Source organism: Anolis sagrei, chromosome 3, assembly GCF_037176765.1.
Source record: "Anolis sagrei isolate rAnoSag1 chromosome 3, rAnoSag1.mat, whole genome shotgun sequence".
Classification (NCBI taxonomy): Eukaryota; Metazoa; Chordata; class Lepidosauria; order Squamata; family Dactyloidae; genus Anolis; species Anolis sagrei.
In genome coordinates this window covers 142,031,253-142,058,943 of record NC_090023.1, presented here as the reverse complement: position 1 = coordinate 142,058,943, position 27,691 = coordinate 142,031,253, and the positions used below count along the sequence as shown (strand labels likewise).

The 27,691-nt window shown below is 40.9% G+C and overlaps 1 protein-coding gene across 1 annotated transcript in view; it reads right to left on the bottom strand.

Annotated features, from left to right (window-relative positions):
* The window catches only part of VSTM4 (V-set and transmembrane domain containing 4), a 42,755-nt gene extending 15,276 nt beyond the window's left edge, over positions 1-27,479 (bottom strand). The window contains exons 1-7 of the mRNA XM_060769319.2: positions 27,232-27,479; positions 22,221-22,619; positions 16,584-16,652; positions 12,058-12,165; positions 10,832-10,865; positions 8,027-8,130; positions 3,541-3,602 (exon numbers count right to left, since the gene is read on the bottom strand). Of these exons, the coding sequence (XP_060625302.2) occupies positions 3,541-3,602; positions 8,027-8,130; positions 10,832-10,865; positions 12,058-12,165; positions 16,584-16,652; positions 22,221-22,619; positions 27,232-27,274 (819 nt within the window). The 5' untranslated portion in view covers positions 27,275-27,479. The remainder of the gene's footprint in view (positions 1-3,540; positions 3,603-8,026; positions 8,131-10,831; positions 10,866-12,057; positions 12,166-16,583; positions 16,653-22,220; positions 22,620-27,231) is intronic.
* Positions 27,480-27,691: the final 212 nt, after the last annotated feature.

Sequence of the window (27,691 nt, the reverse complement as noted above, 5' to 3'; positions counted from 1 at the left end):
GATTATTATATAATATTATATAGTAACTTCTCTGGTAGTAGAAAAGTAGTAATTGTTTCATTTCCTTTTATAATTTTTATTTCACCATCATCACATATTGTTAAATTGTATATTAAACTTTTTGGTTTTGCTTTTTTGCTAGGTGTTTTTAACATTTATTTTACTTTTTAAAATTTTAGTTAGAATTGAAGAATGATTTTGGTACTTCTCCTTTTTCATTTAGGGACTGTAGAAATACTCTTGCAATTTTTCTTCATTTTCTGTTTTCCCTACTTATTGCTACTGCAATAAGTATTTAAAATTTTTTATAGAGCGGAACATTAATAAATTGATAGTGGTGCACCAGTTACATTCTTCTCATTTAGGATGTTGTTGCTAAATTTTACTGTAATGTTATCCTTTGTTGACTTAATTTTATGTGTGTAATGTGAATGTTACAATGCCTGGCTTTAATAAACAATGTTATAATTCAAGCTTAAAAGTATCTTATTTATAACAGCAGCTTCCTTTTCCATTCTCCCTCTCTGTCCACCTTCCGCAAAGAATTAAAGACGTGGACGTTCCGCTGTGCTTTTGAGTAGATAATTCCTTAGATAGCTGGCCCCAGCTAGGACCCTAAGTTTTGTCCTCTCACTTTACTGCTGCCTCATGACCCATGCACTTTATCTATTAGACTTACCCTTTAAGTTATTGTTGCACCAGTCTGCACACCCATGACAATAAATTGAATTTTGTTATTGGTTGTTGATTTTGATGCTTGTTTAATACTGCTATAATGCTGTTGTTTTATTTTGTTTTATATTGTTGTTATGTATTGTAATGTGTTACATTTTAATTGTCTTGATTGGGCTTGGCCCCAGGCAAGCCTCGAGTCCCTTCAGGGAGATGGAGGCAGGGTACAAAAATAAAGTTATTATTATTATTTGAAACACAACAAGATGAGTCCACAGCAGACAAGATCACTCTGCTGGCTGTTGTATTGGATCACATGTCGGACACTTCCCAAGTGTTTAGGACTGTGTGATGTATCGGCGAACAATGCTTGTGGATCCTAGTAAGGTGGCTTTCTGCAGCTGGCAGATGGTCATTTTGTCAGCGCATATTGTGTTTAAGTGCAGGCCAAGGTTTTTAAGCACTGCACCCAGTGCACCGATCACCACTGGGACCACCTTTACTGGCTTGTGCCAGAGTCTTTGCAGTTTGATCTTTAAATCCTCATATTGTGTCAACTTTTCCAGTTATTTCTCTTCGTTTCTGCTGTCACCTGGGATTGCAACATCCATGATCCATACTTTGTTTTTTAACATTATTGTGAGGTCAGGAGTATTGTGCTCTGTCTGTCTGAATTTGGAAGTCCCAAAAGAGTTTGATGATCCTTCTTCTTCTTCTTCTTCTTCTTCTTCTTCTTATTATTATTATTATTATTATTATTATTATTATTATTCTGTGCACAGCTGGCTGGGCGTCAGCTGCATTAAGATCACTACTGACCAAAAGGTCATGAGTTCGAAGCCAGCCCAGGTCAGAGTGAGCTTTCGACCAATTCGTTTAGCTTGCTGTCAACCTTTGCAGCCCGAAAGACAGTTACATCTGTCAAGTAGGAAATTATGGTACCGCTTATGCTGGGAGGCTAATTTAACTAATTTATGAGGCCATAAAAATCTCCAGCAAGCATGCAAAGTACTTCATCAGTGTCACAAACGGATGGTGGCTAGAATGCCCTCCTGAAAAGCTGGAATGTTAAATAGCCTCTGAGTGTCTGTCTATATATGTTGTGTGTTTATGGCATTGAATGTTTACCATGTATATGTACACCCCTGCGGGGTGAGAAGGGCGGAATATAAATACTGTAAATAAAAAAAATTAACACTTTTTTTAAATTAAATTCTTGAGACCACTGATTTACTTGATTCAGACTTGCCAGGGAGGTTGTTTTTTTAAAAAAATTCTTTGGTAAAGTTCTCAATGGTAATTAAATCCTATGGGAGGATTATAAATCAGCTCGGCACAGACCATTTCATTTCTATAGAATAATTTGCATTCAACCCAGTGTCCAACCTAGATTAACATCTCCGATGTATACCTTTGGACTGCCCTTTCTGACAATCCCCTCTTGGCTTGAATGCTGTGAGAATTAATTCTTGAATTTTGGGCTGTCTGAGCCATGTTCTTGCTTATCAACCCTGCTAAAGTCTTGGATTCAAGTAACACAGCTTTTCCTTGTCACTTTCTGGAGATCTTACATTTACTCCTTTGGGAACATGACAGTTTTAAATAAGTCAAAAAGGAAGAGGATGTAAAAGATGGCAGTGGCAGAGCGAACAGCAGTACCTTCAGATAGTAAAACTTCAGAGCATAGCTCTCAAGCAGTATTTATGCTCAATGGGAAAAACATGCCTGACATGCCATGCCTGTATGTAAAATATGTATTCTTAGAAGGTTAAGACTGCAATAACAATTTAGCAACAAAAATGCATTGCAGCACTAGCATAAAATCCACAAAAGGTCCCAGTGAAACTAAATCCAGACAAGACAGAGGTACTCCTGGTCAGTCGCAAGGCCGAACAGGGTATAGGGTTACAGCCTGTGCTGGACGGGGTCGCACTCCCCTTGAAGGCGCAGGTTCGCAGCTTGGGTGTGACCCTGGATTCATCGCTGAGCCTGGAGCCCCAGGTTTCAGCGGTGACCAGGGGAGCATTTGCACAGCTTAGGCTCGTGCGCCAGCTGCGCCCGTATCTTGGGAAGTCTGACTTGGCCACGGTGGTACACGCTTTGGTCACATCCCGCCTCGACTACTGCAACGCTCTCTACGTGGGGCTGCCCTTGAAGACGGCCCGGAAGCTTCAGCTAGTCCAGCGCGCGGCAGCCATGTTGTTAACGGGAGCAGGACGCAGAGAGCATACAACGCCCCTGCTGTCCCAGCTCCACTGGCTGCCGATTTGCTATCGGGCCCAATTTAAGGTGCTGGTGTTATCCTACAAAGCCCTAAACGGTTCCGGCCCAAAATACCTTGCAGACCGCATCTCGGCCTACGAGCCCACGAGGGCCTTGAGATCATCCGGGGAGGCCCTTCTCTCGGTCCCGCCTGCCTCACAGGCACGTCTGGCGGGGACGAGGGAGCGGGCCTTCTCGGTGGTGGCCCCCCGGCTGTGGAACACCCTCCCTACTGAAGTTAGACAGGCGCCCTCCTTGATGGCCTTTCGTAGGGGCCTGAAAACATGGCTCTTCGAGCAGGCCTTCAACTGAGTGTATCTTGGAATGACACTGGAATGAACTAGGACTACGAATTTCGGCTATGACCCCAGGACTTGACGAAGCGGATTTTTAGTATAGTATATGTTATGTTGTATTTGTCCGGTTTGTATTGTCACGATTCACTGTATACTGTCTTTCTTTGTCGTTGTTCACCGCCCCGAGTCGCCTTCGGGCTGAGAGGGGCGGTCAATAAATGCAAGAAATAAATAAATAATAAATAAATGAACAGAACATTACTATCACTGAAATGAAACTGAAATAAAGTAAGGAAACACTTCTACTCACCAGGAGGATTTTCCTTTGTGGTTTCAACAGCTTAGGGTTTGAGAACGTGTTGGATCTTGGTGCTGTAATATGAAATCACAGTGAATGCCTTCTAGGATATTCAGTAGCATTTATTAACTTTCATAAACCAACCAAAGGCATGGAAAAAGAAGGCAACTACTCTACAATTCAAGCATAGTTTGTGTTTAGAAACGACCAGCAATTTATGCCATCTGGGATAAAAAGCAGTTGTTAGATGAATTCTTCAAGATGAAAGCAGCTAAGTATCCTGTCCTCTGCTAGGACGCATTCATACTCAATTGTGGGAGTGGATTATGCAGATTATGACACCTGCCCAGCCCACGATGGGTGAAAAGGTGGACAGAAGCCATCTTCTTCAGAACGTGGAGGGAGCTGCATATCCCTGGTAACTCCTTTCTACAACAATGGTTGATTTGTTGGGAGTTCGGTCTACAGGGACTCTGTTCTAAGAAACCTCATAAATGAATGCATGCCTGCTCAATCTGTGGTAGCCTGCACTCCCTTTGGCACTGTCCACATGGATGCAGACTGTCAAGCAGTTTGAAGGATTCCTCCAGAGGGAAGGAGAGTCCAGACAATAACTTTCCATATCACAAAGGATTCCAGTCTACTTAAGACATAAACCCCGTTATTTTGGCTATCCTTTTACCCTAATGTTAGGAATGGTAAATATTTAAAGAAAGGATTCCCTGAGAGATGTAGGATTCCTTACACTGGAAAGTGGAAGCACTTCTGGGTGAGGAACAAGCCATGAGATTATAGTCAAGAGAGAACAAAATCATGAAGAAGTGAAAGAAAATCAATCATAGGTCCTTTTGAAACTCTGCATTTACAATTCTGAGGGTATCCCCAATGAGGTTATACTTAAAAAGTCTGGTGAGAACCAGAAATGGGACATAATCCATGGAACAAAGGACTTTCCTGGATCTCAGCGGGAATCCAGTTGCCCAGCAGTTCCCCTCCAGGAGTCTCAGATATCTGTGTGACAAATGTCCAGGATGGAACGGTTATCAACAAATATACAACTTTGGAACCATTTCTTTGTCTCCTGGCATGGGGAGATGTCTGGGACAACAACTCCCATTGTGTTCTCTGGCAGGGTCTGGTATCTGCATAATCCTGTCAAATCAGCTTTTGGACTTCTCTTTGTTGTCTACACTCCAACGTCTTCCCAGCTGGGCCTCCCTGCCCAGCTGGGAAGAGATCTCCAGCTATATCATCGACGCCTTCTCTAATTAGAGTGAGCAGCAGCTAGGAGGACACCAGCCGCCTTCTCAGTGCCAGCCAATTGGGGGAAAGGGAGGGAATTTCAAAACAGTGATGGAAACTTATGTGCATAAAAATGTCTGCTTATAATCATGCCTTTACACTTGAACCCTTCAATCATCCATGCTGTACGAGTGTCCCTTTTGGGAAAATTGAATAAAGCCTCTGTTGTTTGCCTTCAACCTGGCGAGATTCTTGGTTTCCGATTTGTTATCCGCAGCTAGCAAATCTTGCCAGGCATCCCTCAGAAAACCTCAAAATTTTTGGCATCAGGTTCAGAGAGATGGGGTCCGGGCTAAACTAGTGACATAGGATATCAAATGTGCCTTTCATTTGCTCCTTGTTTATCCATCAGATTTGAGCTTCCAGGTTTTGAGTTTGATAATATGGTCTATATGGATCGTGCTTTGTTCCGTGTTCTGTTTGGCATTCAAAAAGTCCAACTCTTTCCTTGAATGGCCCATCAAATTCAAGACCAGAAGCAAGGGCATAGTTCATTGCCTCAGTGATTTTGTACTTATAGGCCAGCATATAACAGAGTACTGTGCATATCTTCTTCTGCAATTTATTGGTCTCAAGGACCAATTGGGTATGCCTCTGGCACATGAAAAGACTGAAGGCCCCTTTCAAAAACTGATTTTTTGGGCATTGAAACTGAGAGTTAATCAGTTCTCCAGACTTCCTTTAAACAAGATTGATGACATGCTCAGTGGTGTTGACAAATTATTGTCACTCACAAAGCTACACATAAGGAATTTTAAGTTAATTGGGGATTTTGCATGTCGAGTAGTTGTTCCAAGCCAAGCTTTTCTCTACTACCTTTGTGATGCTATCAGTAGCATGCATTCCCTCATCACTGAATTTGAATTACAAAGGAAGTGTAATTAGACCTTTTGACCTGTCAGTCATTGCTGTGTGACTTTAATGGGGGTCTCTTTTAATGGGGAGGTCAAATTACACAGTGCCTAGCAAGTTGCTTCCAATGCCTCTGAAATTCTTGTTTATTTCTACAGACACTGATGTGGCCAACACTGGCTAGAGGCTTGGTTCTCATTGGGAATCACCTCCAACTTCACATTTTTGGAGTTTTTCCAAATCTCGTAGCACTAAAAGTGTGGTCAGCAGAATTTTCCAACTCTGCTGTGCATTTTTGGTGCAACCATGCATATCATTAACACTCTAACATCCTGCTCTCAGAGGGTTATGATTTTAGTCACAGAGCTTATCTTACATTGTCTGCATTGCTATATATTTTTCACTACATTATACATGACTAGATTGGAAAACAGAATAGCTGACTCCCAGTTTCAGATGCAGAACTTCAGGCAACTGGCACCAAAAACTGCTTTCAACTCAGAGCCGTTGGCCACAGAAACATGGAATCTTGGCACACTGAAATAGTAAATGCTATTGGCTTATCATTAGCCCTAGTACTAACAAGGCATACAGGCAGGCAATCTGCTCTTAGTAGTTTTGGACACAGTGAAATATTAGGTGACATTTGGTCTGTCAGTGTTGAACATGTTTTAGAGTTTTGTGTTTTCTTGCACTGGAAGGGGCTGGCTGGACATTCTGTCTGGATGCATGTTTCTATCTTAGCCTTTTGGTTCAAAACTTCAAAATATCAAGACTGTACTAATAACACTTGAGGCACTTGAGGAGTAGTCTAGGGAGACAGGTAAGGTTTTAGACACTCATCAATTTCTTTCTTCCAGTATTCTCAAAGGACTACCTCTTTTATGGCTTTTTCTTTGCTTGTCACTTCATAAAGCTAGTGAGTTTCATGCTGCTTCCTTGTTAGCCTTTTTTTTTTTTACAGCCGTGCGCCTTTGCGAGTTGGTAGTACAGGGAGTTTGGTCAGGAAAAGCACTGGAATTTGGAGATATTTCCTTAGCATGCAGTACTGTTTCACTGAGGATTCAATCATCTTACACAGATCAAAAGGGCGAGGGTTTGATATTGAAATTAAAGCAATGTCCAAATGTTGATTTATGCCCCTCATGCGCTCTTGAATGCTTTATACGTTTGAGGAGTGTGTGTTCTGGCCCTTTCTTTTGTCATGCCTCTCTGTCTTTCTTGACAAAGTACCAGTTTTAGTCAGAGACATCCAGGGCCCTTCATAAATTGGGAGTGAAATATGGCACCATTTGTATTGGGGAGCTTCAACTACAGGTACCATCAGCATCAGTCCACATGGCATTAAATTGATTGGGCACTGTAGTTCCTCGATGTTTCACAAGTATATCTGGCTTTTTTTCTTTTGCAGATTCCAGGTTGTTGTCGGTGCCCGTATATCAGTGAGTCCTGATTTGCAGCCGTAGTTTCATCTATTGGGCTGAGTGTCAGTCTCATAGGAGTCATTTTGGCAATCACCTTGGGGTGGATGATATGGCTGCTGTTGAATGGTTCAGGAGGAGGGACTCGTGCTGGAATGGCCTTTAGCTCCTGTTATTTCAGGAGCACTGTAAGCCATCTCTGCATGTTTTGGTTATCCATCTTGAGGGCAACAACCTGGGTCTTTTGGCTGGTAAAGCTCTTATTATTCAGACTATAAAGGATCTTGGTAGGATTCAGGATAACTGGCCATACACCAAACCAGTATCTACTCATCTTAAGGCAACATATGCCCGGGGGGGGGGGGGGTGGATGTACATCATTTTGATATAGTTTGTAAGCAAGTCAATAATGAAGTCAGACATGTCTTATTAAATTAGTTGAGAATTTACATCACCTGCCTTGAAATTACTCACCAATGACCTGAATTATTAGGTGTGGAGCTGTTTCTTGGTGAATTGTGACATGGTACAAAAGTCATTATTTGTGGTTCTGATGGAGAATAGAAGATATAGTGGATTCTGGTCCCTATCGTGATGGATGGTGGGGAGAACCACAGTTCAGTGATACACCTACTGGCACATTTTGTGTGGGATGGAAATTTAGAATTGTATCTGTGTATCTTGTAATATTGGGGTTAAGAAGAATCTCTTGTCCTTGGGGCTGGTCTCTTGGTTTTTGGTTTTTGTTGTTGTTGTTTTGGCTTCAGCAGGGAACTTACACCCTCTGACTAGCCTTACATTGTATTAGATAGACTGGTGAGCAACGATGATTCCCAGGAATTTATCTCAGGGGAATATTGTGTTTATAAAGCTGCTCTGGGTGACAAGCCATTATAGGCTATTACATATAGACTATTACATACCTTTACCTGGAACAGCAGGAGGTCGCTCAACCTTTTTCTTCCTTTTTATTTTTATAGGTTGAACTGTGGACAAGCTTGTCACACTAGTGACTGTCTCTCCTAAGCTGAAAAGCAAGAAATACCTTGGTGAAGAGAGAGCAGTGGAAGAAATCCCAGCATACAATACAATATCGTACATCCAGGATATTTAGTTTGAAGGAATAATAATTTTAAAAAACTAAAAAATCTTCCCCTCACCAAAGTGCTAACAGAACCATATTTCTGTATCATCAGGTCCAGAAATGGGAGGATCATGTTTTAAAAGCAATATTTTAAGAAAAGAAGAAATGTATCATGCTGTTCATTAATACAGAATTACTTTTTTAAAATATATATATATATTTAAAAATATATTAAAATATATTATAACAAAATTGTCCCAAATTTCCAGACCACTTCATCAAGTTTTAGATATTAAGACATTGGGAAAACTACACTACATTACACTAGGAATATCAGTGATATCTTACTTTTTAAAAGTAATGATACTAGTAAAATGGTAAATTCCCCCACCCCTCCCAGTACTTTGAAATATGATTTCTCCCAATCCCAATTGAGTCCAGCTACACTGCTTCATAGTCTGAGCGTAGAGAGGGAACAGTATAAAGCAGGTGTGTGCTATTGTAATATACGTGAAGATGATGACTATTAATTATTTTCATTTTTGTGATGCACAGGAGTTTCTCATGGTATCTCACTCCACTGAGTACAATTTACTATTCAAACATGAGTAATAAACTGTCAATCAAGGCAACATTCCATGCATTTGGAAAAAGATTTTAGTCCAAGAACAGGGGTGCCAGTCTCCTCAGGCATAGTGAAGTGATTGCTTCAAGATGGAAGATGTCAGAACTGACAAACTGTGATTTTTCCTTCCCCCCCCCCATCCCTTGCCCTGTGAGATGGGTCCTGTCACCGGTATAAAAATGGGATCATGAATAGCAACTTTAAAGCAAATTACATATTATTCATAGAAAACACTCAAGGGATCAGAAGTGGGAAAGTTTAAGAAGTCCTGGTCTAGCCCACATTTTACTGGGTTATTTGGAGGAATATCGTGGGTGGAACTTTGGACTCAGATGAAAAAGAGAGGTAAGAGATAGGTGTTATCATCTTTCAATGTGTTCTAGCCTATGGTTAGAGATCCAGTGTCTGAAGAGGAAGCAGGAGGTGAGCTCTACTTGGGAAGAGATTGACTCTTGGTCACCTGACTCAGCTGGGCCACTTGGCCTTTCTAAGGGCTGAGCCAGTATCAGAGCGGGGAGAAGCAGCTAAAGGACCTGTGAGATGTTTGCCTGTTTGTTGGATCATGTGGCAAACTAAATCTGCAGCAAGTGCAAATGGATTGCTTTATTGGAAGAGAAGATCAGCAACTGGCAGTTCAAATCATTACACTTAAGGACATTAGGACAGCATAGAGAAGCGTTAGTACACCTGTAACATTTATTTTGTGGACTGCACACCTTTTCAGAAGATCTCACCTCACTTTCTGTCCCTGTGTCAACTGAATTTGGAACGTTTTGGGTTGTCGTAGAAACAAGGACTGATGATAAAACTTCAGTGGAGACACTTTTTTCCCATGATAGAGGAGTGACTTTCCCTTCCTGGGGGTAGATTGCCTCTCACTTCCTGTTTTCTCACCCCCAACATTAGTACAAGGAATATAAGTAGGATGTTTGTAACTTGGTGATTGCCTAGACACTGTCAAAAGAATCTTCTCAACCTTGTTGGTTTCCAAACCTTTGACCATTTTACCTGCCCTTCTCTGGACACGTTCTAGCTTGTCAAAATCCTTCTTGACAAGTACAAGAAGCCAAGGTGACTCTAACACCATTATTGAGACCAACTAAAGACCCTTCCACACAGTTGTATAAAATCTACACTCAACTGGATTATATGGTAGTGTAGACTCAGTTAACCCAGTTCAAAGCAGATATTGTGGATTATCTGCCTTGATATTCTGGGTTATATGGCTGTGTGGAAGGGCCTTAGGCCTGCTCAGACGAGTGTGACTGTTGGAACAGGAAGACTGCTGCATACCTGCCTAAGCATAATACCTTGCCTTTTTCCATATTGAAATTCATTTTGTTAAATCTAGCCTGACACTCCAACCTGTTGAAATTATATAATAACAATGAAATATAATGTCACCTTTTGATATGTGAGAATCTCTCATTAATACCAAACATGGATCACCCTTTGGAGGAGTTGCTTTGGGTGTGTATTCAAAGGTAAGTATTAAGTCTCACAATCAGGAGGGGAATAAGAGTTTGGGGGCTTCATTTATGCTTGCCAACCACCTTCCACTGGTTAAGGAAGAATACATCTTCTAAGGAGGAGGATGTGAAGTACATTATGAGAAGGGGATCTTTGAATCATTTAAAGACTCTTTTTGTAGGTCAGTGTGTAATTGGACATTGACCACTAAAAACAATGTTGTTAGACGGTTTTGTACAGACACAATGGTGGCAAAGAGTATATTATCAATTTCACCAATGTGGGTGGAGGTGAGGTTGGGACTCTAGTGTCTAAAAAACCTTGGAGGAACTTCTCCCCATGGTGTTGCAATCAGGACAGTCTTTGAAATTGAAGACTAGCCTTGATTCTTTTATCACTAATTAACTAGCTCTCCAAAATGTATTCAGCTGTACCATAATAAGTTTTCTTAAACTAGAAAAACAAATTAAAGTATTCCTTTGATTAAAATGGAATAAAATGCAATATTAAAAAGTGACAATCTTTTATAAGTGAAATTCCTTTTCCTACCTGTTCTGGGAATATTTCACCAAGTAATGTTTCACTGTGAAAAATGGTGAAGAGGGGAAAAAGAAAAACAGAAAACAGGAAGAAATCAAAAAATGGAGCATGCTAATATCCTGCTCCGGTAACCAAACATGGTTAATTGATATTTAATTTTTACAGTTTAAAGTCCAACAACGTGCAAGTATATCCAAATGTCCACAAGGTGACAGAGGAAAGGCAACAACATGCATCAAATCTTAATCTTTAGTCAGGCATGTACAAACAACATGGCCCTAGAAAAGATGAGGAGCCATTTTTTTTACCATATTTGTACCCTGCCCTTCTCAACCCTAAGGGGACTCAGAGTGGCTTTACACGTCAGCAACAATTCAATGCCATAAAACGACATACTATTAAACTAAACTCACATTAAACAAAAAAATTAAATATCTAAACATTATACCAATTATTGAAACCACACAGTCCACGATTGTAATCTGGAGCCATTCCAGTTGTCTTTGCACAAATTCTATATTCATTTATTTCACTGCAATTACTCTCCGAAGGCTTAGTCCCATAGCCATATTTTTACTTTCTTTCTGTAGGCCGGGAGGGTAGGAGCTGATCGAATATTATTTGGGAGGGAGTTCCACAGTCAAGGGGCCATCAATGAGAACGCCCTGTCTCTCGCGCCAAACCAACTGTGCCTATGAAGGAGGTGGGACTGAAAGCAGGGCCTCCCCAGAAGGTCTTAATCTCTAAGATGATTGTCTGAAAAAGAAAGTAGTTAGAAGCTGCTGCTACCTCTCACTAATAGGATTAAAACATGGTTATCTTTTCCCCTGACAACTGAGTGTGTGCACATCAGAATTGCAAATCTCCGGAGTGTTTTCTGCCTTAGGTGGCTGGTTTGCTTTGCCTAAAGTGAACCCTGATCAAAATTCCCCAATATGCTAATATCATTAGACTAGAAGTTGGGATATTTTTATAGCATCTATTCAGTATGTCAAAGCTAAGCATTCATCACGACACCATCAAAAAAATCTTCTCAGTCTCGTTTCTTCTTGTTGCAGGATCAAACAGCTAGCATTCATCCTTCGTGTTATTCCTGCATTAACTAAAAAAGCCTGTCCCACATTTTAAAGACACAATATGCCACTTGGCATTGCTACCATTCACACTTTCCCATGGCTTGGATTTTGTCCTAAAAAAGTAGAATCCACCTATCTCAGCACTTCTTCATCACTTACCACGGGACTGTTTCCTGTTGAGCAAAGTCTGGCAGAAGATTACAAGAGTGAAGAGCAGAAGACTAATGATGCCTATGGAACACACGAAAACAGCAATCACATAGATATCTGGAAGAAATGTGGAAAAAGAGAATCAGAGATAGATAGATAGATAGATAGATAGATAGATTAAATCCAAGAAGAAAACCTTTATTTTGCTGCATAGCAAGCACCATGCTGATGTGTAAGCATACATTGGTATAGCTTCTCCGAATTTTAGAGATCCTCAGGCTCTCTCCAGTAATTGTTTTGTTATATATGGGAAACCATTTTACTACAGCATTGTATATAATTGTGTTGGGTTTCATCCCTGGACTGCACAAGTTTCTTGTGTCATCAAGTTCCTAGATCTCAATGAGTAGCTATGCTAGAGACAGGGCTATGCGAGGGATTCCTTCCCCCACATTCCTATACATGCTTCCCAAAATTGCTTTATTGCTAGCTACTTTCTCCTCCCTCTTTAATGGAATTTCTGTGAGGGAACTTCCTCTTAAGTTTAAACTGCCCTTGGTTGACCATGCGGTCTCCGCCATTTTAGACACTTCTGCTTTTCTTTCTTCCAACAAGGATGCATTTTGCCTCTCTCTAGGCAAAATGTAGCTGCATGGACTCTTTACCTTTTACCTTCTTTAGAAGATGAGATTTAGTAAGCTAGTGAGCTCCAAGACCTATTATATGAAGAATGTATTTCTTTTAATTCAATAAATATTTTAAACCTCTGCAATCCTGTGCCATCCTGAGGAATAGAAGCTTATCCCAGCTCACCACGCATAAGTTTCTGCTGGTTAAGGAGTTTACTCCTGGTATTCTGCTATATTTATGGTGGAATTGCCCCAACTGAGGGTTATTTTTGAGCCTAACAGCTCAGATTTCCCAACAAATTGGATTTGAGTATCCACAGATTTTGGTATCCACAGGAGGTCCTGAAACCAAACCTAACAAATATCAAGAGCCATCTCTATGTTATTTCATAGATTTCAAGGGCTTTGTTTGTTTGGATATTGATTTGAAATTTCAAACAAGTATTAGCTTTTTATGGAACATTTATTGTATTGGTTTCAAATAATTCAGAGTAATCCCCATTGAATTTAGTTTGCCATCATACATTCACATATCCCGATGAACTGACAACTACATTTCCACATGTATGCTCCTTTGGAGCAAGAGACTATGCTGATAGTAGCAGTGCTGCTAATATGGTCTCTTATTTCAGATAAGCTGTTGCTAAGAATCCAGACTAAAGGCAGTTCTATACAGCCATTTAAACCAAATCAGGATATGGAATAAAAAGAATCAGTTCACTGTGGCATATCTACTGGAGCACCCCAAGAGCCAGTTGGAGGCTGGGATGGTGGCGACAAAGATTATTTATTTATTTATTTCGGACATTTATATCCATCCTATCTTGATCTCCGCAGAGGGACTCAGGGTGGCTGACAGTAAAAGCATAAATATACATCTTAGGTAAAAACAGTATAAAACATCATAAAAACAGTAAAACCTTAGAATAATCGTCAGAATTAAATCATCGTCCTACACACAGTCCATTCGAGTCCATCAGAGTCCATTAAACCATAGCTCTACCATCATGTCGATCTAGTCCACAAAGGCCTGATCCCACAGCCAGGATTTCACCTTTTTCCGGAAGGTCAGGAGAGAAGGAGCAGATCTGATTTCACTTGGGAGGGAATTCCATAGCCAAGGGGCCACCACAGAGAAGGCCCTGTCTCTTTTCCCCAACAGCCGTGATTGCAATGGTGGGGGGACAGCGAGTAGGGCCTACCTGGATGATCTTAAGGTCCTAGGTGGTTCATAGCAGAAGATACATTCGGACAGGTAAACTGGACCAGAACCGTTAAGGGGTTTATAGGCCTGATCTGCTGATTCAGGATTGATCTGAACCCAGGAATATTTTTGCCTCGTCCAAGTGGCTGTACTGATGGGCATCAGCATGATGAGCACTGAGGAGCAATAGCATGACTGGTACTCATGGGAAACAGCATACCCAATCAGCACCAGCACGAGAGCAAGGCAAGGCATAGCAACAAAAGCGTGAAAAGTGGGCATTCCCATGGGAACGCTGTGGTATCCTCTGGGGGAGGAAGTGTTTGCTTACCTTCCATCCAGCTGTGTTCTTTGTCCTTTAACAACCTATTTGCTGCTCTACTGGAGAGAAGGCAAGGGGTACAGCAAGAGAAAATGTCATGGAAATCACCCATAGCATGAATGGGATTGGATGGAATAGGCTAAGCTCAAAGGGATATTTGCCTCTAAGCTCCTAAATATTTGGGAATTACTAGAGATTTTGCTTGTCAGTTATGATCCCTCATACACTGATATGGAACAAGTGTTAGTAAGACTGTATTGTCGATGGCTTTCATGGCCAGAATCACTGGGTTGTTGTAGGTTTTTCGGGCTGTATGGCCATGTTCTAGAAATGTCAGGAGACAATGCTTCTAGAACATGGCCATACAGCCAAAAAAAACCTACAACAACCCACTGTTAGTAAGACTGTTGACTGGTGAGGACAGAATTCACCTTGGTCCTTGGAGTACCAATGGAGGATAGAGACCAAAATCAAGAGGAGGGAGCTGAGGCAAGGACAAACTGGTCAACTGGTGAAAGAGCCTTGTTGACATCTGACAGGGATAGGTTATTTGTGTATTAGGAACAAATGGCTCAGAGCCTCCCTGATTTCTCCGAATTTTCTCATGTGAAAAAGACCATTAGACATGAACCTACAAATTCCTCGGCAATTATTGCATTGACTTACTGAAAAAGTCAGGCAATACATCAATGGACTAATGTAATTGACAACTGGACAGGCCTTGGACTACGATCTGGATTAAGTGATTTTAATTGATGTTTTAATAATTAATGTTTAATTGTATGGTCGTAATTGTATTTATTTTTATATTTATATGTATTGGCATTGAATTGCTGCCTGCTGTAAGGGCACCCTGAATCCCCTTTTACAGTGACAAGGGCGGGAGACAAATATGTGAAATGAATAATAAATTGGGATGTAGGACAAGAGACAACTTTGCTTTCCTGTTTTGTCCAGCAGTCACTTAAATCCATTCATAACTATTTTGAAATTAAATTCTGAGTTGTGTGTTTCTCTGGGATAAAAAGATAGTGAAAGGGGGTGATCAAAACAAAAATGAGATGGCAAAGGTAATATCTGCAGATATATAAAAATAAGCCAGCTAGTTTGTGGCCCGGTCTTTCTGCTGACTGAGGCACAGGTTTAGTGAGAGCAGGTGAATGAAAACATGGCCGAGAGATTTATGTAAGTGTGGCAAAGATGTAGGGAATGCACAAAAAAGCAGCCTTATTTTTCCTGTGATCAATTAGGACATTTCCAAAGGGAGTGACCACGTAGAGAGGAGTGGGTTGGAGGAAATGGGAAACCAATAGAGAAGATGGAAGGGGGAGAGAGGATTGTACCACTGTATTACTTTTTCAATGAACAGAACATGTAAGGCCTGCAAGACAGTTGTGGAAGAAAACTGAAGAAAATTGGGGAGGGCGGGGGGCGGATAAGGGATATTCAACCTTGATAATAATGCTAAGACACACCATCTGTATACATATCACAGGAGCTTTTTGCCATGAATTTGAGACTTCTCTTCTGAGGTTTTACAAAGCAAATATTCTCTTTGAGTCTCATGGCTGAAATGAAATGAAATGATGTTGGGCCCTCCTTCAGGTGGCCCAAGTTCTGTACCAAAGGTTTTGGCTCAAAGGTATTGCTGGGTTCATGACTTACCTCCTGGTTACCTAATATGCATTGACTATGGCCTCTAATTGTGAGAATTAAGCAATGTACACAACAAAAATTGCTTTTCCTGACAAATATAATACTCACAGGATTTGAATTGTGCAAAAAGTCATGATATGGTCATATAGCATAAGCACAAGACCTTGAGGTACACAATGGATACGAACTATACAGGTGGCAAAGAAGCTTGAACCTCTGCCCTCCAACCCACAAAATGCATAATAATATACTGATTATATATTCAATCCTCAGGCAAATTCTGTTTCCTTTTTGGTAAAAATAAATGTGTAAACACTTTATAAATACAATTAGTTAGAAACACCTTCCTGCTTTTCAAATCGTTCCTGCACGACAGAAAACTATATAAATAAAAATGTAATGTTCGTTTGTGGGATTAACATAACTCAAAAACCACTGGACAAATTGACACCAAATTTGGGCACTACACCCCTAACAGACGAATGAGTGACCATCATTCATAAAAACACTGAAAAACACAGCAGAAGAGACTTTAAAAACAAAAAACAAAAATTACATTGCAACACATGCACAAAACCACACACACACATATATATGCAAACACACACATACAAAACACATACACACAGACTGGGCCACAGCAACGTGTGGCAAGAGACGGCTAGTTTTCAATAAATTCTAAAAATGTTCTAAAATAAAATAAAAGGGAAAGCATATACTGAACCTTCAAAAAATTTCCAGGCTTTGTGATTTTTCCCAGGAGTGGACTCGTCTGAAATGTGGGATGAAATAACTGCAAAGGACACACAAACACAATGGCAAAGATTACTCAGTTACTTTCTTTTTTATCTGAAACTCTCTGCATCAAAGAAGTTCTCAGACTAAGTCACCCACCAAATCAATCCCTGTCTTGTGCTCGAATCCAATTTCAGGCTTTACAAATAATTAGAGTGTGATTCTGCAAGTGCAGGAAAAGTGGACTAAATTCCATTGAACCACATGCCTCTGAACTAGTGGTAATGGATATAGTTTTTTGGAAAATAATAAACTGGAATATTTACTGCTCGCTAAATTAACTGAGGGTCAAATTATTTATTATTTTTAAAAACATTAATTCTTAAAGAACAGCAGGAAAATGCATAATCCAAATAAAATATATTTTAGAGCAAATCAAAATATGGAAAAAAAAATAAAAAGTCATAAGGGGAAAAATGTATTGAGTTAAATGCATATTTCCATGCATGACATCTAAGGTGCATGACAGAATAGCTGGAACTTTAGAAAACTAGGATTACAAAAATATTCCAAAATTCATGTGAAAAGGTTTGAAGTTTCCAGAGCATTTCCTTTTAATGCACCACAAAATTGCTTTTATGAGATCTCCCCCAACCCACACACATATCATGGAAACTGCAACAGGGATATGCCATTTAAGTTAGAAGAATCATATGTGTAAAGGATGAAACTTGGTTTGAGAGTAAAACAGATAATCATGGACTCACTGAAAGCTGGCCATCAAACTTTTTTCTCCCAATTTTAAAAAGTTGTCCTCATTCCATCATCCTTGCTCCGTCTATCAAGAAACAATGCAGCTAAGAACTGCACTGGGTTTTTTGATTACCATGTCACACTACTGATTTATATTTGACTTGTAGTCACTAAGATGTGATGCCATCAGCCAACCTTAATAAAGCCATATAATTTAAGTACAAGTCATCATCCTAACCTCTAATCAACCTTAGAGATGGGGAAAACTAACACTGCAATGTCTGGCTAGAATTATGGTGATGAAAATTAACATTTTACTCATGATGTGCTATCTTTTCAAACTTCCCAAAGTGCAAGCTGACTCTTAATACCAGTTTTATCAATTCTAGAAGAAGTACCACTTCTCTAACTCTTAAAATTTAGCAAACTTTCCAAGGCTACTTGATAGAAATTACTTAAAACAATTCCCAAGAGTGAAATAGTTATGAGTGAGTACAATGGGACCAAGTAAAAAGTGCTGTAGCTCCACTCAAAATTGTCTGCTTTATTCTTCACACAGCTTGCAATATTGGTGACATATGGTCTGAGACACGGGTTCTTACATCCAGAAATCCCATCAATAATGGTGCTAACAGTTAAGGCTTTCCTGACTTAGCTGGTATGTGTATTTTGGGTAATTGATAAAAGAGATGCCTAGAGTGTAAAAGTAAACGTTTCCCCTGATATTAAATCTAGTTGTGTCCAATTCTGGGGGGTGGTGCTCAATTCCATTTCTAAGCAGAAGATCCAGCGTTGTCTGTAGACACCTCCAAGGTCATGTGGCCAGCATGACTGCATGGAGCGCCGTTACCTTCCTGCAGAAGCAGTACTGATTAATCTATTCACATTTGCATTTCAAACTGCTAGGTTGTCAGAAGCTGGGACTAACAGTGGGAGCTCACCCCGCTCCCCGGATTCGAACCACCAACATTTCTGTCAACCAGTTCAGCAGCTCGGCAGTTTAACCCATGCACCACCAGGGATGCCTGGGGTGTATACATTCCAATTGGGTTCTGTACAGCAATGGGAAAATATTTGTCCTTCGTATTCATCAATGGGATCACTTCAGGGCTGGGCTATAGCAGAGCTGGTTAATCACCACCTAATCACCAACTGCAATAGATCACTGCTGACCGGAAGGTGACAAATTTGAAGCCTGAGTCGGACTGAGTACCCGACTGTTAAGCCTAGCTTACTGTCCACATAAGCAGTTCGAAAACAGATGAGCTGTGAGCTCAGAGAAGAGAAATTAAGAACACCTTAAAGCGGGGAGGTAATTTACGACACCATAAAAATGCCAGCAGTCAAAGAGCAAGGAGGAAATACAATCTAATGACTCAGCATCATAGTGGATGAAGTGACAGCTCCCCCTGTGGCTGGAATCGAGTATAACCTCCAGGGACCAGGCATCAAAGTAGAAATGCTAAAAATACCTCTATCTGTCTGTTTGTCTGTATGTCTAGAAAACGGTATTGAATGTTTGCCGTGTTTGTGTGCATTGTGATCTGCCCTGAGTTCTCTTCCTTGGTGAGAAGATAGAAATATAAATATTGTCAATAAATAAATAAATAAACTGGCATGATTGTCTCAATCAACCATGCACCACCAAGAAGGCGCCCCCGGTGGCGCAGTGGGTTAAACCCCTGAGCCGGCAGGACTGAAGACCGACAGGTCGCAGGTTTGAATCCGGGGAGAGGTGAATGAGCTCCCTCTATCAGCTCCAGCTCCTCATGCGGGGAATGAGAGAAGCCTCCCACAAGGATGATAAAAACATAAAAACATCAAATTATCCAGGCGTCCCCTGGCCAACGTCCTTGCAGACGGCCAATTCTCTCACACCAGAAGCGACCACCAAGAAAGGGATGTAGATAATCGTGATCACTGGTTTTGGAACTGCCAAACCAGTGAAAAGTGCTCCTTTAGTAAAGATGAAAACCTACATTCCTAAAAAATGACACTGGCAAAGTCTGGGCATGAAAGGTATAGAACTGGATGCAGTTCTATACCTTGCCTCACTACAACCTTGGCACCAACTCTCACCGTGGAAACATACCATGGAAAGTGATTCTCATAGGGAATCCACTATAAAGGTTAATGAAGATTGAAGAAACGCTACCACCTCAAAGACAAGATCACACTTCTCCTGAATACGTCTTGGTGTACATTTGTTTAAAGGCTCGAGCAGAAGCCTGAGGGATTGCAACTTTAATTAAATCCAACAAGCAGATTATTTCCTTTTTTGATGTGTCTGAGAGGAGAGAAAGATGAAACAATATGAGTAAATAGCATTTAAAATTAATTTGGACTTTATTTAACACTGACATATCTATCTGTGGGATCTTTATACAGCATTTTGTAAAAATATGGCACTGGACACTTGCCCATCAGTCTTCTTTATGCAATCTGATTTGTTCATGATGATCATGACTTCTCCCTTTACAGCCTGTTTTGTAATAATGTTGGAGTTATTTCTGAAACTGGATAGCATCCTATTTTATATAACTACGATTGTGTGATTAGTTACGTTTCTTGGTAATTATATCAGTCCAGCCAGAGGCAAAAGCGTGTTATATAGAAATTCAGTTCCATGATCTGGACTTCCAGAGGCATCTAGTGCTGAGAAAGTATCTTGTGTATTCATCCAAGGTCCATTATCACATTGTGGAGGCTGAGATGATGCTTGTGAGCACTTGTACTGACTGGTGTCACTATTTCTAATTTATAGATGGTGGAAGAAAGCCTTCAGATCATCACAGAACTGTATTATGTGTGTAGGTTTGAAGGAACAGAAGAACATGCCTTGTGAAAAGTCAGGTTCCTCTGGCTAGTTTAGTGCTTGGTTATATAGGTTTAGAAATTATTGTTTTACGTTCTTAGTGTTCCTGATATGGGTCATTGCAGGCTGAATTAAGTAAGATTGTTTCTTTTCATTGTGTTATTGCATCTAAGGAAGTGGGCTGATATTGCAAAAGCACCATTATTGGATGCAGGGACCTGTTTCTCAGGCCATATGTCCCCACTGTACACACTCATTTTCAGGAACTGGCACAGCAGTTAGTTTTAATCACGCTGCTATTGTCCTTTTTTCCTTTATTCTCCTCCTGTTTTCTTTTTAGAATTCAATATAACTTTAAATTACTGGAATACTGGGGGAAAAACAAAACGAAAATAAACAGGAATAATGTTAAGTTTGATCAGGAAAATGAGATGCTCAAACATAAGGTGGGTGACACTTGAGTTGACACCAGTACATATTTATTTATTTCGTATCAAAAGCATTGCATAAATTAGTATAAAACTGATAAAAATAGGTGCACAGGCGGCTAAATATAGTTTGACCAAAAACAGGCAACGGCAATGGCATTGTCTGTAGCCTCCAATAACTCTTCCTCTGTACATGAGGCAGGGCACAGTGGACAAGCATACAGATGCAGAGTTGTCTGTTCTGCTCCACAGTCACATAAGGTATGGGATTCTTTTACGTAGTGTCATTTTGCCAGGTTGTCTTTTGATCTGCTCACTCCACTTCTGAGTCTGTTCAGGGACTTCCAAGTTTATTTACTTATTTACAACATTTCTATCCCGCCCTCTCAACCCCCGAGGGGGGACTCAGAGCGGCTAATACTGGCAACAATTCGATGCCGCAAATATCACAATATAACAACAATAAAAACAATATAAAACCATAAATACGGATGGGATTTGGGGGAGAGTGGCCCAGATTGATGGGAGATGCAATACACCCACATTGTGAAAGAATTGTGAACCCCACCAATGATGTAGATGTACTAAATCTGGAATGCAGGCACATCATGACCAATTGATGGGGTTGGGGGGGTGCATGGGGGGGGAATAGACCTGGTGGGGGTTGGGGCCAGATAGACATGGGATGATGGGAGTGGTAGATCACCCACATTCTTATGCATTTCAAATGGGACCATTCATAAAATAAAAAAAAACAAACAATGACTTTTTTGAATATGTTCTGTATCAGAAACTACACCTGATGTGGTCTATCCAATGCAATTTTCTGAAACAGGACCCCAAATAACCAAACTGAATCTAAAGTTTACTAAAAACTGATTTGTAACCCTTGCGGTACTAATGGTGGAGATGGTCCCTGGTCAAAGTGGTCCCTGGTCAAAAAAAGGTTGGGAACCACTGATATAGTGATTCATGGCAGATAATTCTGTTATCAGTTAACCACATTGCTGAAGAAGATTGATGAACTACAGATAGTCCCCAAGTTACGAACAATATGAATTTTATAGATTTGTTCATAAATTGCATTTGCTTGCAAGTTGGAACAGGTACATTTTTAAGTATAGTTCTGGCCTATCTATATAGATCTGGAAGGGTGAACACCCCTGTGGTGTTTTTTTTTTCCCTGTCTGTGTCCTTGTTCAGAAGATTTCACCTCACTATCTGTCTCTGTGATAATTGAATTTTGGAAAATTCGACTTGTTGTGGAAACAAGGATTGATGATAAAGCCTCAGGGAAGACACCTTTTCCCCATGATAACTCTTCCAGGAGTTAATTTCTCCTCCAAGAGGTAGATTTCTCTCACTTCCTGTTGTCTCACCCCGTTCTTAACTATGAGTTGCTTGTAAGTCAGATGCTTGTAACTCAGCGACAGCCTGCATTCCAATTTACAGAGCCTTTATCACTGAATTTCTACATTCGTGAAGTATTTCGAAGCACAAAATATATTATTGACTATTTATAAAGGTAATACTAATTTTGGATTTCATTTTCTGGATTAAGCTAACACAGGGAGGCAAACAGGTATGACTTAGAGAGGGCAGATTACAACAGAAGCTGATATAGTCTCACCTTGGATTTCTGTAGATGCACTGCCATTAGACCATACTGTCCACTTATTCCTATGCTTGCCAATCTCCTGAACTTTGCATGTATAGTGCCCTTGGTCAGCTTGCTGGAGATTCAGTATCAAAAATGTGTACACTGTCTTATATTTGTCTTCCAAAAGATGAAGTCTTTGTTTATAGAAGTGATGTGTATAATTTCCATAGTACTGGACAACTCCATACTTAGTCATTTTGAGCATCAAATACTCCTTTGTTGGCGGAAGGACAAAGACCCACCGGACAGCTAGCAGATTCTCTAGTCGTCTTTTTTGAGAAACATGGCAAAATAGTGTAGCGTTGTCTCCAGTCATGTATAGCAGTTTAGGTCCTGGAGAGACAGTCACATTCAGAGCTTTGCATACCTCTGCAAAAGAGAAAAAATGCATTCAAGTTGACTTTCAGTATCGAAAGGAGAAAGATCTCTGTCTACAATAAATGATGCTAGTCCATGAAGATTTTACTTTGTTTCTAAGGAGACCCTATTTTCCCAACACCCTTCCTGAGACAGATGGCGAATAGCAAGATCATCAAATTATTATGTTCTGTATATTTATTCTGAGTTTTTTTGTGTTGATTTGTTGCAACATTTCAGTGTTGTTATTATCCTGTTTGGTTTTGGGGGCATGGTTAATTGAAAAACTTCATCACAACAGAAGTTCTATCTCTATCCCTCTCTCACACACATATACACACAGATACAAATGTTTTACACATAAAATCAAAATATTATTTTCTCTGTAAGGCTGGTGTAATTCTTCTCTAATACCAGGGACGGCATGCCTCTGTGTATTTATATATTTATTTATTTGCTTTACTTGTATACTGCTTTTCTCACCCCTGGAGGAGACTCAAAGCTGTTTCCAACATATTCATGGCAAATTTTAATGCCTCACATATATGAAACCTAACATAAAACAGCAATAACATATAACTATTGATTAGATCATTAAAACATAACAACATTTAAACATTAAAACGTGGAGTTAAAAGCATATGAATATAAACATTAAAATCACATAATTCAAAAATCATGGTCCAAGGCCGTTCCAAATATCAAATCTCAATTGCACATAATCCCTGATCATTCCTTGTATTGCTTACTGCCCAGAGGCTTGTTGGTCCCATAGACAAGGTTTTTACTTTTTTTCTGAAAGCTGGATTGGGGGGGGGGGCACCCTGTATCCCCTTTGGGCGCAAATATAACTATATAAATAAAAATGTAATGTTTGTTTGTGGGATTAACAGAACTCAAAAACCAGTGGCCGAATTGACATCAAATTTGGACAGCATACACCTAACAACCCTATGTATGTCCTTCACTCAAAATGTTTTGATTTTGTTATTTGGGAGTTGAAGTTCTTGGGATTTATACTTCACCTACAATCAAAGAGCATTCTGAACTCCACCAATTATGGAATTGAACCAAAGGTGACACACAGGACTCCCATGACCAACAGAAAACACTAGAAGGTTTTGGTGGGCATTGACCTTGAGTTTGGGAATTGTAGTACACCTACATCCAGAAAGCACTGTGGACTCAAACAATGATGGATCTGGACCAAACTTGGCACGAATATTCCAAATGCCCAACTAGGAACACAGATGAAGCTTGGGGGAAATAGATCTTGACATTTGGGAGTTGTAGTTACTGGGATTTATAGTTCACCTACAATCAAAGAGCATTATGAAGCCCATGAACGATAGAATTGGGGCAAACTTCCCACACAGAACCTCCATAACCAAGAGAAAATACTTAAGGACATTCAGTCCAACTCCCTTCACCAGGGCAAGAAAATGTAATCAAATGCTGTTTACCCACAAGCATAAAGAAATTACAGATATTAGAAACCAACACTTTCTCATTACTTTTTTTTCCAGATCACCAGACTGGGCCACAGCAACGTGTGGCAGGGGATGGCTAGTAATAAATAAATAAATTGGGGAGGGAGTTCCATAGTCGAGGAACCATCACTGAGAAGGCCCTGTCTCTCATCCCCACCCATCGCAATTTCCTATGACTTCCCCTCACATCTTTATACAAGATGGGAAATGAATTTGAAACAAAGATGAGATATTTACATGCTGCTTTCATGCAAAATGTGTCCATATAATAAATGCTATGCAGATGCAGAAATGTACATCTGTATCTGATCCTTTGAGCTTGTGAACTCCACATTGATAGATCCCAAGGGGCCGCCCCCAGCTATGCTGTCTCTCCCTACCACTCCCTCTGACTACAGGCACTCCCCGAGTTACAAACATCTGTCTGACATACTCCAAAGGACAGGATCAGAATTCAAAATGACCATAACAGATGAGACCTGTGCCAAAACTAACAAAATGAATTTCAGCAAGGACAAATGTTGGATACTACACTTCAGCAGAAAAAAATGCCATGCAAAGATACAGGATGGGTGAAACAAGGACTAGGAGCATTGGGTTCAAACTACAAAAAAAAAGGAGATTCCACCTGAACATGAGGAAGAACTTTCTGACTCTAAGACCTGGTCGACAGTGGAATTCTCTGTCTCGGAGTGCAGTGGAAGCTCCTTCTTTGAAGGCTTTTAAACAGAGGCTGGATGGCCATCTGTGGGGGCTGCTTTGATTGTGCTTTTCCTGCATGGCAGGGGGTTGGACTAGATGGTCCACGTGGTCACTTCCAACTCTATTATTCTATAGAACACAGATGAGACAGCAAGAAGTAGGAGAAATCTGCCCCTCAGAAGAAAAATTCACTCTTGAAAAAGTTTTCATGTGGAAAACATCTGACTTATAAACAACTCATAATTCAGAATGAGGGTGAGACAACAGGAAGTGAGAGAAATCTACTCCTTGGAAGGGAAATTTACTTCTGTAAGAGTCATGATGGGGAAATGCTGTCTCTACTGGAGCTTTCTCACCAAATCCTTATTTCCACAACAAGCCGAATTTTCCAAATCCAGTTCTCACAGGGACAGAAAGTGAGATGAACTCTTGTGAACAGAGGCAAAGGCACCAAAGGAAACACAGGAGGAGTGTTAACCCTTCCTAAGTTATGCAGATATATAGATAGATAGATTATAAATAGATAGATTAGATAAGACAGATAGAGATGACAGGTAAAGTAAAAGTAAAGATTTCCCCTGACATTAAATCTAGTCATGGCCGACTCTGGGAGTTGGTGCTCATCCCCATTTCTAAGCCAAAAAACTGTTGTTGTCCATAGACGCCTCCAAGGTCATGTGGCCAGCATGATTGCATGGAGCACCGTTACCTTCCCGCCTAAGCAGTATCTATTGATCTACTCACATTTCGAACTGCTAAGCTGGCAGAACAGCAGGAGCTCATCCCAGATTCAAACCACAAACCTTTCAGTCAGCAAGTTCAGCAGCTCAGCAGTTTAACCTGTTGCACCACCAGGGGGCCCATAGATAGATTATAGATATATACATAGATGATAGATAGAGATAGATAAATGGATGGATATATGATAGATACATAGATAGATGGATGGAGATATGATAGATAGATAGATAGATAGATAGATAGATATGATGGATATAGATAGATGATAGATAAAAGATAGATACATATATAGAGATAGACAGAGATAGATAGATGATAGATGATAGAAATAGATAGATAGATACGTAGATGGACGACAGATAAATACATAGATAGATATAGATAGATAGATATAGATACATATAAATGATAGGTGACTGATAGAGAGATAGATGATGGATACATAGATAGATGATAGATACATAGATTGATGATAGAGATATATAGATGATAGTTACATAGATTGATAGATGATACATAGATAGATGATAGAGATAGATAGATGAGAGATAGGTGATGAATTGATGATAGATAAGAGATTGATAATGATATATAGATGATATATACATACCAGGCCCGTAGCCAGGATTTCGATTGGGGGGGGGGCTGAGTTTTTTTCACGGGGGGGGGGATTCAGGGGGGCTGAGTTTCGGGGGGGGCTGAGTCTGAGTGAAAGAGGGTCTACCCTAGCAAACCTTTTGTATTATTACCCCAATACCCCCATGCATATGGGATATATTGAGTATGGTGATCAGATCATATGAATAAACATAACAGGTTAAATAATGCACCAGTAAGGCCTTCTCGCGGACCACCATGAGAATTTCGGGGGGGGGGGGGGCTGAAGCCCCTCAAGCCCCCCCCCCCCCCCCGGCTACATGCCTGATACATACATAGGTAGAGATTGATAGATTTATTTATTATTTATTTTATTTATTTATTACTGCGCTTGTATCTCAGCCTACATTGGCGACTCAACGCGGTTTACAACACTACAATAGTCAACAATATTCAATATAAAAAGCATAAAAACACATACATAATATACAATATTGGGCCACCAATATCGAACCAATGCATCTCTTAACTAAAAACGCAGTCCAATTTCATCGTCTGTGATTACCAGTCCTTGATCATCAGATTCATTGCACCGAGTTAACCGAATGCTTGTTCGAACATCCATGTCTTCAGTCTTTTTCGAAACACCATCAGCGAGGGGGCTGATCTTACCTCTATGGGGAGGGCGTAGATGATAGATAATAGAGCTAGATAGATAGATAGATGGAGTTAAGATTTTAAAATGTACCTGTTCCGACTTACGTACAAAGCGAACTTTGGAACAAACCTACAGAGCCTATCTGTTCGTAACTCGGGGACTGCCTGGGGAGGAGCCCTTTGGAAGAAGAGAGGGGCGGCAGAAGAGAGGGAGGGCCGGGCTGTTTTGCCTCTCTTGCCCCTCCAAGGGTGGGTGCTTCCTGATCTTGCCTTCCAATGGCTCCAATCGCATTCTTGCCCTACCACTCTAAGCCTGGCACCTCGCCCCCGCCTCTGCTGGGTCTCTGGGATGGTCTTGAAGGCAGAAGCAAGAGAGAAGCGCTGGGAAGAAGAAGGGAGAGGGGAGAGAGGAGAGAGGGCGCAACTTCCTTCCTTACCGGGCACTGGGACCAGCAGCACCGCCAGGGCCAGGAGGCGCATCGCCGCGGATGCCGAGGGGAAGCCTCCGCTCGCCCTGCCTCCCCTCGCGGCTCCTTCTCCTCCTCCTCCTCCTCCTCCCTTGTCGTGGCTGGTTTGGTCTCCCCCCCGCGCGCCACTCTTCCCTTCAGAGCCGCGAACAAAGAAGACCCCACTTTGGAAAGTTTCACTTTGCGCGAAAAGGGCCCAGAGGCAGAAGCCACGGAAGCCCTCTCCCTCCCTCCCTCCCTCCCTCTCTCTCTCTGCGGGCGGGGCGCTGCTTTTCCTCCCGTCCAATGGCGTTCCATAGCGAGCGCCCCCTCTCCAAAAAAAGCCACGCCCTCTCCGGCCGCCCACGCGCCGCGGCCCAAAAAACAAGAGCGCGCGGGAGAGCGGGGGCTTAGACTCCCCAACCACCTCATCCCATTGAGAGGGGAAAGA